Source organism: Ursus maritimus, unplaced genomic scaffold (assembly GCF_017311325.1).
Source record: "Ursus maritimus isolate PB19 unplaced genomic scaffold, ASM1731132v1 scaffold_8, whole genome shotgun sequence".
NCBI lineage: Eukaryota > Metazoa > Chordata > Mammalia > Carnivora > Ursidae > Ursus > Ursus maritimus.
Genome location: NW_024426996.1, coordinates 81,772,491 through 81,793,183, shown reverse-complemented (window position 1 = coordinate 81,793,183; position 20,693 = coordinate 81,772,491). Strand labels below are relative to the sequence as shown.

Genomic DNA, 20,693 nt, shown 5'->3' with positions numbered 1-20,693 from the left:
GGGAACACTCTTCGAGACGATTCTAGACAGTGCTTTTTCTTTCAGGAATTCGGAGTCCGAGTCAATTTCATGAGCTGCGTTGGGAGGGTGTCCTCCTTCCTGTCCTCTGAAGTCTGTGTGAAACGAGTTGTTTCTTGGTTTTGGCCACACTTGATCAGGCGTTCGGTGGGATGGGATTCTGGGTTGGGGGCCGCCTTCTGCCCGCACACAACGCCCTTCCGTCGCTGGAAGATGGAGACTTCTTCATCTCCAACTCTTGGAGACGAATGATGGAAGCCGTCTCGATCGGTAATTCCGTTGAGGAAGTGTTTCTAAGTTCGATCTCTTTAAGGTCGTAGAGCTACGCAGACCCACACGTTTCCTGTCGGCTTGGCAAGGGCTTTTCATTCCTCCGAGGTGGCCGGTGTCAGTGACCTTGGGGGCGGCCTCCCTGTCTTCGTCTGTCTGGCAGACTTGGATCAACTCTATTATTTTTTCGAAGAACCAACTGTTGAATTTGTGGTCCTTTCCCACTTGATGAGTTCCCGTCTTGTTACCTCCTCCCGTCGACGACCACAGATTTTATCCGTCGTTCTTCGTCCGGCTGCTGAGGACACGCTCGCTAGTGCTGCTCGCGCGGGCTCAGTCTGCATTTCCCCTCGGTTGGTCGCCCCACCACATCCCTGCCACGCAGGGCCCCTCAGGGAGAAACAGAGTAAAGGCAAATAACTGAAGACAGAAAGGCTGAGAACGTCCGAGAATGGAGTGGAGACACAGAGCCCCCGGCTCGGGAAGTATGCTGAGTTCTGGGAGGACACCCGCGGCAGGTGCCCGCGCTGCCGGGGGAGCAGAGGGTCCGGGGCCCCGACCGGGACACCCGCTCTGGATGACGGAGGCCCGAAGACGACGGAAGGGCGTTGTGTGAGGGCAGAAGGCGGCTCCCAACCCAGAATCCCGTCCCACCAAACGCCTGATCAAGTGTGGCCAAAACCAAGGCATTTCCCCAGAAGCCCCCCGCAAACGGGCTCTTGTCGACCGTGTTTCCCCTGGAACCACCGTGTGGGAAAGACGGCTGAAGGGTGAGCTCTGGGAGCAAGCGGTGGCTCAGGCCAGGAGGGGGACACCCTGCTCGGGGACGCCCTGTCCCTGCCTCCAGGGCCCTGTCCAGCAGGAGGCTAAGGAGCAAGCCCAGGCCTCGCCGGTGCACCTCGGACTGTGGGTGCGGGGCCCGAGGGCGCCGACGAGCCTTCCGGGGAACCCATGAAAACTGCCGGCTGCGATGACGATGGCCCTGTTTACCCCCAGCTACTGTGAGGAAAGGACCACCCTGCTTCGCGTGTTTCTGTGAGCTGTGGAGCCACAGGTCCCTGCAGCCTTCCGGACCTTCCGGACCTTCCATCTGCAGGGCGGGCAGCGTCTGCTCTCGTCAGGCCCCAGGCTGGCCCAAGGGAGGCGCGCTCGGGAGGGGGGGGCCTCGTCCTGGCAAATGCCATCGCTCACACCTGCACCCTCACTGCCCACTGCCCCTCAGCAGCAGCTTCCGAGCCTGGACCCTGCCCCCTCCAAGGACCACTGCCCGCCGGGGTTCCCCAGGGCTGCCCGCTGCAGCCAGGACTGAGACCCGCCACAGTCCCCACCAGGCAAAGCCACTAAAATAGTTACACTGGGCCTTCCGGCTCTTTCTGGGATTTTTATTTCTTTAAAATAATTCATACAAATGGTTACAGTCACAAACATGATTTTAACCAAAATATTGCTAGCCTACCACATCAGCAGGACGGCACCCGCGCAGGCCGGGACGCTGCGCCCTCACGTCCCCAGGACAGACGCCGGCGGCCAGAGCGCGCGGTGGGCCAGGCGCACTCCTCTTCTCTTGGAGCCACTTTGCGATGCCGTCTTCGTTTGGAACAAGGGGATTCATGCCAAAATTAGGAAAAACAGCCTTTGTTTTGTTTTTCTAAATTATTCTAAAAATAAGACAAGCAGGTAGAAAAAACAATGCACTGTGTGGCGTAGAAAGAAAAACGGGAAGGATTCGTTGTCCTGAGAAGTTTGCCAACTGCCTCGTTTGGGGCGCGCTCCGACACTCGAGGGATGCAGTCTGAGGCCGACCTGCCACGCGCTCCCTCGGGGCCCTCTCTGCCGACAGCTAAGCAAACAAATCCTTGGTGGTCTACAGACGGCACACGGACAAGAACATTCATGATAGAATTAACTACTAACTCTGCTTAACGAGGACGCAAAGGACACAGGACAGCGGCTGGCCCTCGGGACAGGGCAACTACAAATGACGTGGGGAGGCCGGCGCCACCTCCCGCCCGCCCGGCGCCTGGACAGTCTCTGGAGCGCCGTGGCCACCCACAGGCGCCGCCTCTGCACACGCCTGTCCGGGGGCGCCGGCCGCCCGCCCGCCGAGGCCGTCGAGCTCCGCCCGGGCTACAACTGGTCACTCGCGTGGTCTCTATCTGCCTCGGGCTTGACGGTTTGGCCGGGAGAAGGGGCGTGGGGTGGGTGGGACACGGGGGGCAGGCCGTGGGACAGGGACATGGCGCTGGGGACAATGCCTTCGACGGCAGTCGGGATGCCACTGGGGGCCACGCCCACCACGCCCGGTGGGTACCTGCTGGGAGGAGACGGCTTGTGAGGCTGGCAGGGTCCCTCCCGTGGCCACAGCTCAGGCCCAGGACAGCTGGGAGCTGCTCCCAGAGGCCCTGCCTGGCGGGACCCCAACCCGGCCCCAACTCCTCGCTTGGCCCCCTTCACCCTCAGGTCTGGTGTGGCCCACACGCGGCATGCACCTCCAGGCCTGGCCGCCCCCCGCCCCCCGCCCGGGACCCTGCCCTGCCTGCAGTCATCACGAAGTGCACCCGCCCCTACCCGCTCACCTGTAGGCGGCCCCGTTGAGCTCAGGGTGCACGACGGCTGGGTCCATGCTAGCCCAGTGGGTGGCGGCGGTCAGGTGGTCCTTGTTGACACAGTTCTTCAGGCTGTCGGGGATGCGGCCTGGCAGGTGCAGCAGAGAGAGGAAAGGCAGTGCCATGTCACGCGGCTGCGCCCAGGAACCCAGTGGGGCACAGCAGCGGCGGGCACGAGCTGCAGGGTCCCCACAGCTGGGCCTCCCTCCCTCTTGCTCTCCTCCCCTTATGTGTGGACGTGGTCACCTTGCAGCTCAGAGACCCCCCCCCCAGGCCCGAGCAGTGCCCTCAGCTCCCTAGTGGCCCCCACATCTGCCAGGCCGATGGATTTCGGGGAGCAGCAAAGGCCCAGCCCAGTGTACAAGCACAGCCAGGCTTTTAAACGTGGGGTGAGGAAGCACACATGTGAATCCCCACAGGTGACCATCAGCAGGCATCCTGAGCGTGACGCACGAGCGGGACCAAGGGCCAAGTGGGGAGCAGCACTGCAGGAGCCGGGGGCTGACCTCCACATCAGGGGGATGGCACGGTGTGGCCCCCGCCAGCTTGGCCGCCCGGCAGTGCGGCCTCGGGAGGAGGCTCAGGTCCCGCCAGCCACCCTCACCTGTGATGGCTCTCCGGATTTCCCGGGCTGCCTCCTCCCGCATCTCGATGGACGCCTGCTCGCTGTACCAGGCCGCGTGGGGGGTGCAGATCAGGTTGGGTGCGTCCTTCAGCGGGCCCTGGCTAAAGCTACAGATGGCACAGAGCAGGTCAGGGTAGGGTGGAGGGTGTCTGACCCTGCCTGGAACCACACCCCACCCCCGCGCCAGACCAGGAGACCCTAGGCTGGTCAAACCTGGCCCTGGGCTCCTGACAGCAGCAGGGAGGAGTCTCAGCTGGCGGTACGCGGCCCCAGCCCTCCCTGCAGGTGAGGGCGCTAGTCCCCACAGCGACAGGCTCACAGACAACAGGGCTGACGCACCGTCAGGGGCTGGCTGCTGCCCCAGATGGGCTTCTCGGATGTAGGGTCTCTACAGATGTGACCACATAGGCACTCCACATGAAGCGCAGGTCCGAGCCCCCTACCCCCTGCCCACGGAGACCTGGCTGGGCCCTGGGGGCAGGCCTGCCTGAGCAGGATCTCAGGCTGGACACGAAGCCCAGGGATGGGGCCTGGAGACTGCCAGTGGGCATCGGGCCCGGCCCCATGCCTGCTAGGGGTCAATGTGGGGTGTGAGCTGGGGGCACGGCCCGGTGTGGGAGAGGCGGCGCCCAGGAATCACCCAGGGCGCTGCCAGGAGGCACCTGAAGGGCTCCGACTCGTGCACGTCGAGGGCAGCGCCCCGGATCCGCCCCTCCTTCAGGGCCTGGGCCAGGGCCTTCTCGTCCACCAAGCCGCCCCGGGCCGTGTTCACCAGGAAGGCGCCTTGTCGCATCTGGGGGGACACAAACACAGTGCCGAGAGGGCGTCAACACAGTGACCTCTTCATCTGCCGCCCCCGACACCCAGGGGCCAAGCCCAGCAGGGACGCGGAGGAGACAGGGGCCTGCGGCGGCGGGACGCTGTCCTTGGCCTCTCCCCACCCAGGTGGGACAAGGGCTCGGGGGGGTGTGTGCTCCGACCCCACCCCACCCTGAGGACCCCTGGCCGGAGCGAACGCGCCAACACACAGCCTGCCTCCTCCCGCTCCTGGCAGTGAGGTGCAGGCTGGGTCGTGGGGTCTCCTGGCCGGCCCCCAGAACGCATGGGGGTGCCTGGAACGGATACGGCGCGTCTAGGGCATGGTGTGGCCCACAGTGACAGACACAAGCCCCTGAGACAGGGTCTTTGGTGCCGCGGCCCTGCCAGAGAGCCCCGTGAGCTTCGTTTCCTTTTGCTAAATGCCCTCAGAGCTGCCCTGAAGGCGCCCCCCTCCAGGCTTCGTGGTCACAGGGGCTCCCGCCTGCACTGAGGTGACAGATGCCTGGAGACCAACTCAGTCGCCCCGCCGCGGGGCTCAGGCGGCCGGCTGTGCTCAGGGCAGCTCCTCCTTGGTCAGCTCTCCCGTCCACACCTGGTCTTGGGGCCAGCACCCCGCGGCCACACCTGTGCCCACCCCAAACCCAGCCCAAACCCAGCCCAAACCCAGACGGCAGACAGAGAGGAGCCCCGGGTGCCTCGTCCGCCACGGGACGGCAGGGCCCTGGGGCGGACAGCATGCAAGCACACCCCAACCCGTAAGTCCATGCACACACACGTACCCACGCCCGCGCGTGTGCACCCGGGCACGCCCACACACACCCATCCGAAGGCCTGGCGCCTGACCCAGGGCGGTGCCCCACAGCGGCTGTGCCATGCTCCCGGCAGCGGTCAGCACTCCCCCGGAAGCCGGGGCGACATGGCGAAACCTGAGACCCGGGGCACGGCGTCTGCCGTGGTCGTGGGGATGCCAGGACCCTCCGCACGACTCAGAACATGGGCCCGTCCGTGCGGACGGCTCCCCAGCCGCTGAGCCCGGGAGGTGGGGGCAGGCCATCGGGCCCCCCGGACCCCCAGGCCCCGCCCATTGCCCCGGCCCAGGCCCCGCCCAGGGGCACACCTGCTTGACGGTGAAGTCGTTGATGAGGTGGTGGTTGTGCTCGTTGAGGCCGCAGTGCAGCGTCACGCAGTCGCTGTGGAACAGCAGGTCCTGCAGAGTGCTGACCCGCTGCAGCCCCAGCGCCCGCTCGGTGCCGTCTGACAGGTACGGGTCATAGAAGAGCACGTTGAAACCGAAGGCCTTGGCCCGGAGCGCCACCGCCTGCCCCACGCGACCTGGCGGGGCGAGACTCGGCGTCACCATGGCCACGGACCGAGCGGCCCCCGCACGGCCAGCGTCCTCGTGTGCCCAGGGATGACACCGTGGGGCATGAAGCCCCGTCGGCCCGAGGACGCCCGCCCGGCTGTGCGGTGGACAGGGACTCAGAGAGGAGAGCGGGGGCTGGAGGCGCTCCCCAGGGAGTGCAGGGGTGTGGGCTGCCACGTCAGAGCAGAGGCCCCTGCACCTCGGAGGGTGGAGGCCAGAGGGGTCTCACACTAACGCAGGCATGCCCGTCAGGTCTCCCTCACGCGGCCCAAGCCCAAGCGCTGCCTCTGCGGCGGAGCCCCTAGGGGAGGGGCGGGCACAGGGCCTAACCGAGGGGAAGTTTGGGAAGCAGCATGACACGGGGGCCGGCAGGGAGCTCCCGCCCCGGCCAGCCCGGGCCAAGCAGGTGGATGGAGCCCAGGTTCAGAGACAGAGATGGGCCACAAACAAGGCAGAGAAGGGGGATGTGACCGACCCAGGACAGCTGCCCACATAGCCGGTGAGGGCTAAGGGCCACTGGGCCCTCACCCGAAGGCCATGTCCCCTCAGCCATGGGGTGGGGGCGGGGGGAGGCAGGGTGAGCGTGTCTGAGTGCCGTGAGCGTGGACGGCTGTGCGCAGAGGCACGGGACCGGGGGCACCGGTCTCACGTCTGTGTGTGACGCACACCCAGCATTCCTGGGCAGACAGGGGTCAGCCCAGCCTGTGCGGAGCCCTCAGCCCCATGCAGCCCTGGGTGGGGGGACCCGTCCGGCAGCACGGCCCAGCCCCGGCCTCATGGTCTGCTGAGCCCCTGAGAGGGGGAGGACAGAGCTGAACTCACCCAGCCCTATGATGCCCAAGGTCTCCCCACGGATCCTGGCGGCTCCGGATGCTACTTCCCGGATCTGCTCGACGCTCTGGACCCGCGTGCCCTCCCGCAGCGCCTGGTGCAGCCACGTGGTCCTGCGGTACAGGTTGAGGATGTGGCACATGGTGGAGTCGGCGGTCTCCTCGACAGACGCCGCCGGCACGTTGCAGACAGCAATGCCTGGGAAACGCAAGACACAAGGGGTGGTCACCAAGGCCAGTCCCGGCGTGACCCCCGTGAAAGGCTGGACCCACGACACACACGCAGCTAACGCCCCAGGCCACGTGGAGGAGAAGCCTGTAGGTCCAGCAAGTAGACATGACAGGACGCAGGAGAGGTTACCTGGGCAAATGCTAATACCTGGTCTGCCCTTCCTGGACCGCTGGCCACCTGATCTTCCAGGAAGGGGTCACTGACCGTGAGGCCGGGGCTTGGCTGTGCTGCTGGACGGGTCCCCCCCACCCAGGGCCTGCGTGGGGCTGAGAGGCTCTGCACAGGCTGGGCTGACCCCTGTCTGCCCCAGGAACACGTGCAGGTCAGCATTCGGAGCCGCTCCACAGCCACTCACACCCACACAGGCCCCCCCCCACTCCTGCCTTCCTTGGCTCCCAGGCCAGTTGGGACCTGGCTTTGGACAGGGTGGCCCCCTGTCCTCCCAGCTCCCATGGCCCCAACAACCCCTTAGCAGCCCTGGAGAATGAGCTGGTCCAGGCTTCTCCTCTATGCTGAGCTTTGGTGGCCAGTCCTGTGCACACACGGGCTGGTTAGCACTGGGAGCCAACGCCTCTCCAGGGCCTCGTGGCCCAGAGGCGGACACAGCCCTTCTGCATTTCTACGCGCCTCTCCCAAGCCTGGCCCTTCCACCCTCGTTCTGTCCTGTCCTGCCCTGCCATCTCTTTGCTCTGCCTGGGGACTGGTCACCTCCCTGCTGAAGTGGGGGGCACCTGCTGGCCAGACGCGGCCGTGTGGCTCCTTGAGCTATTCCAAATGCCAGGACAATGCCCAACACACCAACAGGGCTCCATGAGAGGGCCCAGGGCGGATCCTCTACTCCCCTCCAGAAAAACTCAGCCCACCACAAGAGCAGGCGGGAAGCAGGAGGACAAGGCTACACCGTCCCCTGGATTTTCGGACAAAACTGCTGGCGGAGAGGGCAGACCAGGTCCTGGGACTTCTGAGTCCCCACCTGCCCAGGTCTGTCCCTGGTGGAGGAAAAGAACCCCAGCCTGTGACATCACAAAACAGGGCAGACTCGGTGCACGGGGACAAAGGCCCCCAGGAGCCCCGGGGGCAGAAAGCACGCAGGCCGTGGTCCCACACTGGGGCAGGCGCCTTACTGGGGATGCCGCCCAGGGACGGCTGAGAGCAGGACCGAGGGCTCCGCCACGTGAGCTGGTGGTGGGCAGGTGGGTGCACACACAGCAGACCAGACTGAGTGTCCGGTAGGCACAAACGCCAGGCCGTTCTGACTCGGGTCCTTCAGCTGCATCCTGGGGCAAAGGACGGGCAAAACCAGGCACCGCGGGCACCACCCGCAGCTGTGGGCCCCGCTGGCCACGCGCTCGCCTCACCAGGCCTCCGCCCCTGCAAGGCTTTCTGGGGGAGCCACGTTGACCAGGGAACTGGCGGGGGCCCCGCACCCGGAAGTGGGCTTACAAGTCACCTCCCACCGAGCAAGGGCTGCGAGGGAACTCCTGGTGAAAGCAAAACCCACCTCCGAGACCCAACGCGATGAGACAGGGCCCAGCAAAGACAGAGGCGCCAAGGGAAGAACCGCGCGCCCTACCTAAGTCCCCAGCCGACTTGATGTCGATGTTGTCGAAACCGCTGCCGATCCTCACGATGATGCGGAGGGCTTTGAACTTCTCCAGGTCCTCCCTGGTCAGCGTGATGGTGTGGTACATCAGCGCCCCCACCGCCTCGTTCAGCACCTGCCAGGGGGGAGAGGGCACACCCGGTCAGAGGCCAGCCCCGCGGCGCCCTGAGCCTGGCTGCCTGCCCGCCGCCTGCTGCCCCAAACCGGCCCAGACGCCCAAGCCGGGGCGGGGGTGACGGAACTCCTCCCCCGCGTGCGCGGTACCGTGGCCTTCCCAGGGCGGGGCGCCTGCTGTGACATCGGGCCTGACTGCAGGGGGACCCTGCCGGTTCTGGGCTCCGACTCCCCCAGCAGCCGAGGGGTCCCGCCCCGGAGGGAACGCCCAGGGGGGTAGGTCGTGGGCTCATCTTCCCTGTGAGCACCATACAGTAAAACAGACGCAGGGCATCCCAGACCCGCAACCCCGCGAGGGCCACGCGGACACACGCTGCCGACAGTGACAGCCCCAGTTCAAGCGCACACGGCGTCCCGCGAGGGCGACCCGCCGCGGAAAGGGCCGGCCTCGGGTCCCCTCCCCACGTGCTCCCCTGCGGCTCCCACACGCGGGCGCGCCCTCCACGACAGCCCTGGACGCCTGCCCTGACGGTGTCCACGCGTCTCTGTGTGGCCTGGGTCGTCGTGCGTGAAGCCCCATGAGCAGATCGGTGTCCTGTCCCCCCCAGGGTTTGGATGAACGCGCTGAGGCGCTACTCTGTTTGCAAAACCGCCCACGGGAACGACCCTCCCCAAAGTTGGGGCTCCACCCACGGCCCCGCCCCACAGGACCCGGAGCGGGAGCTCTCCACCAGTGGGGCGGGTACATGCTGAGGACAAGCCCTTTAGAGGATGGCACGGGCGGGACCCACGCAGACCACGCCCCACGCCGGGTCAGCTGCGTGCTGACCACGCCAAGCCCCACGCAGGGCTGGGGGAGGAGTGTGTGTGTGTGTTGGGTGTGTGTGTGTGTGTGTGTGTGTGTGTGTGTGTGTGTGTGCAGACCATGCCCCACGCCCAACACCGGGCCAGGCGGGTGTAAACCACGCCCCACGCAGGCGGGAGGGGGGGGTGTTGCAGACCACGCCAAACCCCACGCAGGGCGAGGCCCGTGCAGACCCCGCCCCACGCTGCTGCAGCAGCATTGGTCCTAGCATGCACGGCACCCCCACCTTGGCGTCTCCTGACCACCGAAGCCCCCAGGTATGTCTCACAGCCAGGCTGGGGGGGGGGAATGCCTGGTTCTGCAAGGGGGTGCGCCTGGCTTCTGGGGGTCTTGTCCCAGGTCCAGGAGGTCAAGCAGGCCCGCACCCCAGGGCCGAGAGCACTGCCTTAAAGGGCTGCCATGATCCTCCCAGGACACCTCTGACAACAGCCAGGCACTGGCCGAGGTCCTGCAGTGTTCAGTCTCCCCGTCCAAGGGCAGGGGGCCCAGGATGTCATGCGTGACTTGTCCTAGTTCAGGGACCGGCCTCATTCTTTCCTAGCAGGACACAACAGCGGGCCTTACAGTCAAGCACACGCCCCCTTCGGTGACGTACTCTGGCCATGGGGAGCCTGTAAGGCGGGGTCTGCCACCTCTTCCATACTGAGCTTCCTGTGCGGACTCCGGGTCGCTGGATGGCAAGGGAGGCCTCCGACGGGCTGCGTGCAGGGTGCTGGCCCACAGGCACCCTGCGTGAGCTGACGGGGACTACCCCCTCCCCCCGGCTGATGTGGTGGGTGGCCTGGAACAGGTGTCTCGTGGGGGGCGCAGGGCCTACAGTGAGGCTGCTCGCTGCCCCTCTCATCCCCTTCTCTACGAGAGCCGAGCCTCTACGGACAGATGGCAACCCAAAATACGGACAGCTCCCCCTGAGGTGGCGTGACCTCCGTTCCCCTTCCAATGGCCAATGTGGCCAGGAGCATGTACCCTTAGGGGACCACACAAAATGGGCCAAGGGAGAGACAGCTGAATAGCAGGGCAGAGGAGGCCTGGGTCCCTCGTCCTGGGAGTGCTGGTGGGCCTGGACATTAAGGGAATGGCCGGGTGCTGTTGGCCCCTGCTCCAGTTCCTGCACTGAAAATCCTAGGAATCTCAGTCCCTGGACTCCTGGTACTGGACTGGACCTGGTGTGGGTGGGGTGAGGACCCAGAGTGCATGGGGGGGAGGGCAGGTCCTGGGATGGAGGGGAGAGCGCAGACCTTGGCTGACAAGACCCCAGGAGGAGCCCTCTGGCCACCCTGTGCCGAGCTGCATGGACTGGAGAGGCGGGTGGCCACAGCAGTGTGGGGAGAGTGGGCAGACATAGCCATGCACTGGGAACAGAAAGGTGCATCCAAGCAGCGTTGGGAGCAGCAGCCCTGGACTCAAGGATAGGGGGACTGTGGAGGGGAGAGCTCCGGAGGGGAGCCTGCGTCTCTGGCCTGGACAGCTGGACACGTGCGGGCCTCTTCCTGAGATGACGGTGCAGAGGCGGCTCAGCTGTGGCCAGGCAGGGAGGGGGAGCCTCCCAGCGCAGGCTGGTGGTACGTGAGCAGGCGGCAGCCTTCTTTACATCTTGAGCGCTGAACCACAGCAGGAAACAAGTCCGAACCCTGACTTTCACTGTCCCCTGCCACACCCCAACACGGACCATCCACGACTTGTCTGGACATTCCCTACCGCTGGGGCGTCTGGGCTGCTTCCGCTGTTGGCTGTGCCGCGGTAAAAATCCATGCTCTCCTTGAGATGAGTCCTTAGGGTGGAAACTAGCGGGTCAGTTGGAGAACCCTCCGTAAGGCTCTGGGAACCACCGCCACTGCACCCTGGCGGTAGGACTACTCGCCAGCACCAGCTGCACAAGGCCGGGCAGTCCAGAGTTTAGAACGCTACCTGTGATGGACACAAACTGGCATCTGTGATTTTCACCTTAATTTGAGTTTCTGAGGGTGACCTGCCCACCACACACATTTCTTGATAAATTACTTTTCCATGTCCTAGTCCTTTTTCTGCTGAGCTATTTTTAATTATGTGGTACCTAGAGAAGACTTCTCAGAGAGGGACCGCAGCCCGCTCCGAGGCCGCCCACCGCTGACCCTGGGCCGGGGGGGGCCCCGCTCAGCTGCAGGGGGAAACCCCACTGCACTGCTCCATCCAGGCCCTAGGCCCACTCTCCCTGCAGGTTCCTCACGTTCCCGGTCATGACGGCCAAGTGGCTGGAATACCCCCAGGTATCACACGGCCCTCCCAGGGAGGAAGTCAGCAGGAATCCCCAGGGCCCAGTCTGTCTCTGAGAGCTGGAAACCAGCAGAGCCCACTCACATCGCCCTCCACCAGCTGTGTGACCAGGCTTGTGACCTGTGTCCTTAACCCCGGCACAGGGTCCCGTGGGGCCCACCTTGCAGAATGAACTCAGAGCGCAGGCCCCTGGGTGCTCCCCATGGCAGCAGGCCTGAGGGGAACTCATCGGGCAGCACGCAGAGGAAAGCCAGAAGAGCGCCTGCTGGTGGGCCCTAGCCAGGCCCACCACCCCGTGCCAGAGGTGGGGGCCGTGCTCGCATCCCTCACACACAGAGGCACGATTCACAAGCTTTGTGTGACTTCTGCAGACTTTACTTGCTTCCTGGGTCATTTTGTTGGCTTCAGCTCAGAAAGTGTGGCATGGTGCCTCCAACACGCTTCTCTGTGGTCCCAGACGTTTCCCATGACAAACAACCCGTGTAGGCCGGAGGATGCCAAAGCACCAACGAAGCAGCGTGGCCATGTCCACCGTGGCGCAGGAGCGGCGTCTCAAGCCCCCGGTGCGGCAGGGGCCAGGCTGCGGCCTGGGGTGCGGGAGCCCCTCGGGGGGGACAGTGTTATGCTTCCCAGTGGTCACTCTGATTTTGCCCAAGCACGTCACCCACCTTCTGCTGAGATCTGTCTCCCGTTAATGGAAGTCTGAGTATCCGCCATCAAGCCTCCGACTGCTGCAGGTACCGCCAACGTCCACCCACCTCTCACGTGTGCTTTCTTTTGCCACTTGTTTCTGATTGCCTCCTCATCAGACCACCGTTTTCTGCCCACGTGCCTCACTTCTGTCCTGACCTCAGGCAGGAAGCACGTCCCCTCCACAAACTCCCCCAATGCTTCTGCTGCGACGCGTGTGCTCATGCGGCCGGGCCAGGGCTCACTTCCACATCCTCTCCCCTTCCCCGGGGCGTCTGTCCCATCCACTCATGGGCACTGGAACAGCCTGACTCTCTGCCCAGAGTCGCTGTGGCCCTCTTGCTGCCCTCCACCACCCTTCGCTCGCTTCCAAGTCTGTTTCTGCACTTGCCTGGACGCTCCCCTCACTTCTCACAGCTCGAGCACCTCCCTCCCAGGACTGGGCACCTCACGGATGCTTTTCCTGTCTCCTTGTGGTCTTCCCTGGCGTGTCCCCAGAGTGCTGCCTTACTGTCCCACGGCTACAGGTGTCCCGCTTTCCCAGACGGGCCCCCAGGGGACCCCCTGCTCCAGGCCAGCAGACAGCACCCTCCCGCCCCATGGGCCCCTTCTCATGAGTGCCCCTTCCTTTGTGGCTGTCGGTCTTCCGGGAGCCTTCTAGGAGAGTAGAGAGCACACGCCTTCCCCTGCGTTTGGTCGGACACGCAGCGCCGGTTGGAAGCTGTTTTCCCCAGAAGCTTTCAAGCAGCTGGCAAGGGACTGGTCTGATCCTTGTCTCTGTAGGTAACAACCCCCACCCCCGCACTGGGGGAATGTGCTCCTTCCACAGCAGAGCGTCCTGTGGCCCTGACACTTGTCCTGGCTTCACGCTGGGAGAGCGAGAGTCTCCGCGGAGCTCTGGAAGGTTTCATCATCACGCTGTGCTGAGAACGGCTCGGTCTGTCCTCTTTAACACTGAGCACCTGCGGCACCGCTAGTTACGAAGGGGCAGAAATCCCTGATCCACGCTGATGTGTCGTTTCCCTCCACGCCGAAGTCTGCAGATAGGTGGCCCGGGGCCCTGTGTCAGCTCCAGCAGGCTCCAGAGTCTTGTTGCTCGGCCATTCCCAAACAGTTCCCCTTACATTCCAGGTGGCTGCACAGGCTCCAACCATCACGTTTGGTTTCCCGCAGAAAGACAGAAGGTGGCTCTGCGCACAAAGCCTGTTGGCTCTTCCTGGTCGGACTCAGTCACTTGGCCACACCGGCAGCAAGGCCTGGGAAAGGAAGTGCGTTTGCCCAGGACATGGGTGCTCCCTGAGGCCCGCGGCTGCACAGACGCGCCAGGCGTGGAGCTGCTGGGTGCACAAGGCTCTCCTCACTTCCATCTTTCTCCCAGGTTCCCCTTGACTGTGTCTTCCACGTTTTCTATTAAAATTTAAATGTTCCACCCGCATGTTTAATTTCCAGGAGCGCCTTCAAGTTCTCGAACGGCACCTTTCCGTGCCGCCGGCTCACGACGCGATGCTCCATCAGGTTTCGCGAGAGCTCTAACTGGCCGCATCCTCACGCTGTCTCTCCCTCCAGAGCAACACTCAGAGTAGCTTTTCCACGCACTCACCCATTCTCCCTACAGGCGAGGCCGCGGCTTCCCGTAGAGGCCCGAGGGCGCCGTCCGGGCACTGGCGTGGGGCAGAGTCGCCCGCGCGCTGGGGCTGTCCCGGCCCCTCCCCACGGGTCTGACTCGCTTATCTGGGTTGCATGCTAACTTGAGAACGTTTTGATAAGTTACAATCTTAAAGGAAAACATCCGTTTTATCTTAGTTTTCAAATTTATTGACAGAACTTGTTTCAATATCGTTCATGATTTTTTGACATTTCTACCTGTACGTCTCTTTCATGCCCCATGTTGGTTTTTTCAAATATCTTTTTAGTTTGAAACTAAAATTTTAAAATTCACAGAAAGTTGCAAGAGCTGCCCTCCCCAGCTCTGCAGCCAGTCTGTCCACCATTCCTGCACGTGTGCCGTGCACACAGCGGTGGCTCTAGCCGAGCCACCTCGAGCAGCCCCTTGCCTCGCGCTTCCCGTGGAACCCCGGCAACTCGGTCTCCGTCCCGTGACCTCGTGACCGAGAGGAGCCCAAGCGCACAGCGCGCTGCAGAGATGAGCCAGCGCACCCAGCACCGTGCCCCTGAGCGCTAGCCACGTGCTGCACACGTCAACACGGCCGTCGCCCCTTTCCACGGCCCAGGAGACCCTGGGCACCCCCGCACCACCGCCAAAGGCCGCCAGGTTCTTCCCGCTTCCCATAGCAGGAGCGCGGCTGCTCCACGCTCAACGGCAGGATTCGGCGGACACGTGGGCTTCGCCTCTCTGGCACAACACCAGGAGTGCCACTGGCGGGTGTGTCATGGCACGTGCCTCCTCCAGGAGGGGCGCCTGCTGGCTTGCGACACCTCGTCACGGTGTTCCCGCGCCCCCCCCACCCCACCCCACCGGGTCCTGAGGTTTCTGTGAGCAGCACCCGGCCCTCGGTTGCAGCCCCGGACCCCCACCCTCCTGACCCGTCCTGTCCCGCGGCGTCGGGACCCTCTGGGTCTTCTAGACTTTCCCCGAAGCCGCTCCCGTAGTTCAGCTCTTCGTGAGGCCGCGAGCTCAGTCTTCTCTCTCTGCCCATGGACTCGGTCCTGTGATGGACACGCAGCAGGAAACGAGTGCTGGGGATGACCTGAGGCTCGGCCGACAGGACCTTCCCCTCCGTAGGACCGTCCGTTGCTCCTGCCAGGCACCCATGGCTACAGTGGCACAGGGTCACAGGCATCCCCGTTCAAGGCCTGACGCGGTAGTTAACAGGATGGACGGTGGGCAGAGTGAGGGCACAGCTGCATCCTGTCGCCAGGACCCAGACCCAGACCCAGGGCCGGTCAGCACCGTTCCAGAACAGCAGACGCCCCAGGCCTAAGTGCTTGACCACCAGCCCGGGACGACCTGGGTGACCGACGTGGGACCAGGATCGTGTAGCTCATCGGCCCCCACTGCTGTCAGCCACATCCATGGCCCCTGGCTCCAGGTTCTGGGAACACTGGGTTACAATGGCAGTGGCTCAAGCAGCCACGGAATAGCCCTGTGTCCACGTCCGGCGGGGGGGGGTGACAATACCGCAGGTCTTGGTGGCGTGGGAGCCACGGAGGCACACACCTGAGAGACCTGCCTGCCCTCCTCACTCCCTCGAGCACCCCCCAGTTACCTTCTCGTGGATCTCCTGTGTGGACTGCGCGTCACAGAAGGCCACGGTAGCCACGTCCTTCAGGATGGGCATCTCCACCGTACAGTCCCGGCCGTCGAGCAGCGCCACCAGGGGCCTGGGATGCATGGGCCCGTTCATGATCGGGGGTCGGACGCCTGCAGAGACAGGAGCACATGCTCAACTCCGGCGGTGGTCCCAGCGGAGACCTCATTACACCTGACCCCCCACCACCTCCGGCCTGATGCAGGCAGGCCCTGAGAACCCTCAGTGTCCACGCGTCTGGATTTTGTCAAACCTGAGCAAAAAAACCTCTGCGAAAAGCAAAGTGGTGTTTGCTACAGCTCACCGACCCCCGAGCGAACCGGGACCCCAGGCGACCGGCATCACCCCCACAGGACTCAGGGCTGCAGACACGCGCGGAGGGGCCGTGGTCACTGGCTTCATGACACACCCACAACACCCGCTATTCCTTTTCTGCCCATGGCTGCAGCGTGGCCACCCAGAAACCCTGACGGGACCGTCCTCCAGTGCCCAGCACCCTCTCATTCGAAGGTTTGCAGGGAAGAAACAGTGCAGAGGCAGGGAAGGGTTCAAACACCAGACAGAGCCAGAACCCCTGACCTTCCCGGGACGAGAAGATGAAGAATTACTGAAAGCTCCTTCCACACGGAAGGTTAACTATGCCTCATCCTGGGCCAAGAGGACACACGACGGCCTCCCAGGTGACAAGAGTGGCAGCTGCTGAGCCGCCCATGGCCGCGTCCACGCCACCCAGACCCACAGCCTCACAAAGACCCACCCGACCAGCGTGTGGGCAGCACTCTGGCACAGGGTGAGAACCGGGGTGGGGACAACTGGCTGCCTGTGGCCCAGAGCCTACTAGTAGCCACCCCACGGGCGCACAGCTCACCCACTGCCACGTGAGCGGCAAAGACCCGGCAGCCCCAGCCGGCGGCTCGGTGCGGGGTCTGCGAGGCCAAAGCCCCTTCTCCGTCGCTTCCCTCAGTCCCTTGGCGAGCAGCGTGTTTCCCGCCCCTGCGGGGTGACGGGTGATCTGCTGCCAGGCAGACACGCGCTGTCTCCTGCGCACGCGTGTGGACAGCGCCTCCTGTCTCCAACTTTACTTGGAGAATGGCGATATTTCATGCAAAAGTGTTATTTGCTTGCACGGAATGCGCTAATGTCGTTACGTTCAAGTGAACTGGAAAACGCCTACTCTCGGCATCCCGCAGCTTTAGTTCCCAACAACCACAGACTGATGTGACGCCCGTGAGCGGAGCTCTCCGCCCTCCGCAGCTTCCAAGGCCGTGAGGCAGGTTGCAGCACGTAGCCCGGAGCTCCCGCCAGGCGCGAGGGCACCTCCCGCTAGAGCGCACCGTGAGCCGGTGAGCAGCGCACGGGGAGATGCGGCGCCAGGACCCCCTTGCCCCAGGGATGCACTGGCCTCCCGACCACACAGCCGGCGCCGGATCAGGCCTGGGGGTTCCGTGGCAACACCCTAGCCCAGCACAGAGTTCATGGGAGGACGACCAGAGCAGACCCAGCATCGACCTGTGGCCTGGCCCACCTGCGACCTCAGGTCTCCACGCGGGACCCCCAAGGAGGCCCCGTGCTCCGCTGCCTGGCGGGCCTCACCGAGGCCGGCGCACCGCGGGGAGCGTCCCCGTCCTGACCCACCGCACATGCCGTGGGAAGACCCGGCAGTCTGCCGGCCCCTTCCCGGTGCACGGCTGCCTGGACTGAACGGAAGGACCGCCGCGTGGGAGCAGGCGCGGCTCTTCTGGGCAGTCGCGGAGGGCCCGGCTTCGAGCTGCTTCACACTCCAAGAGCCCCTACCAACCTGACATTTCTTAATATGGGCTCGGCTTCCACGACCATGAATTCGATTTTTCAAAGCGTTTTATCTTCAGAATCTCCAGGCAGAACCGCGTCCTGTCACTGGATCCTCATCCCACGTCTTTAATTGTCTTGAACCAAAGCTCCTAGGTTCCTGATCCTGGGCGACCACTGAAGCCTGCGCCGGGGTCAAAGTCTGACTAAAAATTAAACACAAGAGACACGTTAAAATACCATCCAGGGCCAACTAGAACTCACAGACGCCAGAAGGGGCACAAAGGCGAAGCTTCTCCCTGCATCCCTGACCCCACGCCTGCAGCGGCCAGGCTGGGAGCTGCCGGCCAGCAGGGGCCAACCCCAGCAGAGCAGCGGATGGCGGGGCATGGCCGGGATGCAGATGCAGTGGGATGCTTCCTCTGAAGGTCCGGCCCCAACGTCCCTCCAGGTACTCGGGAACCCCACCCGGGTGCCTCCAGTGTCCACAAAGTGTGAGGCCGGGTCCCCGGGTGCTGGTCCGTGGCCAGTTCTGCAAACTTGTATCTCACGCTGCCAACAGCACAGGCTGAGTGGACTTCTGATGAAGCCACCGGGGGGGGGGGGAGATTCAGAATGGGACACAGATGCCACTTTCCCACACCCACACACAGGCCCCCGCCAGTCCCTGCAGGCTACACCCCAGGGAGGCACTCGACTCAGGCACAGCTCCCCTGACGAGACACGGAGGACACGCACGCGCACGGGTCACACACACCTGTCAGCGACAGGATGAGGGCATTTCAGGAGCCCACCCTGAGCACCTGACCCTGCTCTCAGCATGAGGACACCACACTGGGGCTGGCCCCCGAGGCGTGGCTAGGCATCACACTGACCTTGACCCACAATGCCAGTGGCGTGCACCTCGGGAGGCCCCGCATTGAGCAGGAGAGCCACATGGGTGGGCAGCTGCACGGCTGTAGGGGCTGGATGCACCCGCTCCCCCCACCCCCACTGCCGCCACAGGGAAACCGGGCAGACGAGTCCCAGCAAGGACGGGCCCGCATCCCACAGAACCTGGGCAGACCCCTGCTGCAACCACCACGTCCACACCAAGGGCAGGCGTCCCGCTGTCCTGACCTGTGAGCCTGGGCCAGGTCAGACGGCCGTGCTCAACTTCAGTTTCTGCAGGCGTGATTTCTGATCTCCTCTGTCCCCACCTGAGTGTGTATGTGCTTTAGAACCCAGCCCGCGGGCAGCTGAGTCCTTTGCTGACTGGGCTCAACCACGCAGGACCCAGACTGGCCCATGACAGGACGTGCAGTGAAAGGGGCACAGGAGGGCAGCTGTGCATGCTGGGAGTCTCAGGCCCATGCCGGGAACAGTCTGACTGCTTCTCCCGATTCCCTCTGCGGGTTTCAAGCACCCACACTGGGCCCTCATGACTGGCTCTCTGCCAGGAAGTGGATGGCTCACAGGCTCCCGTCCCCATGGTGGGTTCCACACCGGGCCCCTGGTCAGAGGGCGCTGAAGCCACACCGTGGGAGGAAGGGGTCCCAAGGACCAGAGCCTGGCAGATGGCCTGGGGTCCGCACAGAGCCGTGGCTCCTCCTTAGTTCCGTGAGACCCTGTGCCCTGAGGCCCTTGCCCGGGCTGGGCCAAACGGCCCATGACAGGGTCCGGCTCCCCACCCCCCGCCGCAGCTCACCATAGCCGGTTGCTGGCCAGTGACTGCCGGCCAGCTCGGGCCTGGCCAAACTGGCACCGTCCTGTGCCACTGGGGGCTGAGCTGCCCCTTCCATGGGGGGTGGACCCTCCCTCAGTGGAGGGCACCAGAGCCCCTTCTCTCCCTGTCCCTCCAGTCATAGCTAAGAGTCCTTCACGGGCAGACGGGCGGTGGTTGGTGGGCCCCCGGCAGCGTGACATCTCCACCCAGGTCAGACCCCCAGTGCTGCTCTGAGGTCAAGCACGGGCGCCAGGAAGGGGCTCGAGGCCCAGGGCCTGAACTCTCCTGACACACGTGAACTTCTCTTCATCACAAACGTGTAGCTTCACAACACAGAGCTCAAGAAAATACAAAACGTGGGAAACTGCAGATCACAGACCCACCTTTGATTTAACTTTGTTCCATAAAGAACATACCGGATGAATTAGGAAACGAGAAGTCGCTCACACCTCATAAAGAGGGAGGGGCTGCTCTGTGACAGGGTGACGCCCCAGAGAACCTTCAGGGACCCTCAGTGACTATCCGCCGGCCTCTACAGGTGCAGGGGGTGGTGGCAGGTAAGGCCCGGAAGGCCAGAGGCGCAGCTGTGCTGGCCCGACACTCTCCCCGCCAGGAGACAAGCCTCACCCTCGACCTTGACCTTCACAAATGAGCATGGAGCCAGCACCGGGCGTGAGGCGTCTGGGCCAGGGGCAGCAAGCTGGCCGCCAAGGACGCAGGCCACCCCAAGGACGCAGGCCTCAGGTCAGGTGTCTACCAACGGCAGCTGGATAAAGCCCTCGGGTCCGGCTGGCCCGGCCTCCTCAGGCTTCCTGCACCCGCCGAGCGGCGAGCACCCAGAGGAACCCATGGTGCCGGGCACCTGCAGACGGCGAGGGAGGGAGGGGGCTCCAGCTGCAGGCGGACTCGTACCCCGTGGCTGTGATGAGGCGGAGGCGGGAGGGAGCGCCACAGAACCCCAAGACCTGCAACCCAAATCCAATTACCCCGCCGCGTCTCCAGGCTCCTCTACTTCCCACCGCTGGCCCCACACTTACTCCGAGCACAGCCACAAACGGCAGCGGCAGCATGCTGGGCAAGACCACGGTGGTCACCTCCACGGAGCCGAGGGCAGTGAGCACATCTGCCCTCCCGCCTGGAGGGCCCCACGGAATCATACTCAGTGTGTGCAGGTGGCGGGGAGTTAGGAAGGGGTCACGCCAACCACGCGGTCACGAGGCTTTCTTTTCTTCTACAACCCAGAGAAGGAAGCACCAGGTGTGCCTGAAAGCAGCCAGAGTGCCCAGCTGGGCCCTCCGTGGCTGGCGTGGCCCTCGGCAGAAGGCACAGGCTAGTGGTGGGTGTGCAGATGGCAGCCTTCTTTTTCTCTGCACACTCGCTCCACGCCAAGGGCCCGGGCCTCTGCGCAGCCGAAGTAAGGAGAACCAGACCCCTCGGGCACACGGAGCCTCTCACCCTGCGCTCCACTGTGCCCCCGGCTCACCTTTTCTGTGAAATGATTTCAAAAGGAAGCTTTGCTTTGCCAACAGCTGACCGAGGTTCAGAAGCCCGCGAGCAGCCTAAAGGGCCGGGGTGCGTCCCAGGCTCCCTTACCAGGGCAGTGATGTGTGCCCCCCAGGGGAGCACCAGCAGGCGTGGGGGTC

The 20,693-nt window shown here is 64.2% G+C and overlaps 1 protein-coding gene across 2 annotated transcripts; it reads right to left on the bottom strand.

The window, feature by feature from the left end:
* Nucleotides 1–1,655: 1,655 nt before the first annotated feature.
* Nucleotides 1,656–17,938, bottom strand: CTBP1 (C-terminal binding protein 1). 2 transcript variants are annotated; one of them, XM_040625345.1, is made up of 9 exons: nt 17,356–17,938; nt 15,516–15,670; nt 8,337–8,481; nt 6,524–6,730; nt 5,456–5,670; nt 4,182–4,312; nt 3,499–3,626; nt 2,865–2,982; nt 1,656–2,602 (listed from the first exon to the last, which is right to left on the bottom strand). In XM_040625345.1, the coding sequence occupies exons 1-9, from the start codon at nt 17,360–17,362 to the stop codon at nt 2,416–2,418; spliced, it is 1,293 nt and encodes a 430-aa protein (XP_040481279.1). In that variant the 5' UTR covers nt 17,363–17,938; the 3' UTR covers nt 1,656–2,415. The 2 variants fall into 2 exon arrangements, with proteins under 2 accessions (XP_040481279.1, XP_040481280.1); XM_040625346.1 differs by having other exon boundaries at nt 1,656–2,599; nt 17,356–17,936.
* Nucleotides 17,939–20,693: the final 2,755 nt, after the last annotated feature.

Bases quoted from the DNA above. Each gene is read 5' to 3' on its own strand.
- CTBP1 (XM_040625345.1), bottom strand. The intron at 8,482-15,515 runs GTAACTGGGGGG...CCCCCCTGGCAG, and splicing joins CACAGGAGATCCACGAGAAG to GTGCTGAACGAGGCGGTGGG. The intron at 6,731-8,336 runs GTAGGGCGCGCG...TGCGTTTCCCAG, and splicing joins CAAGTCGGCTGGGGACTTAG to GCATTGCTGTCTGCAACGTG.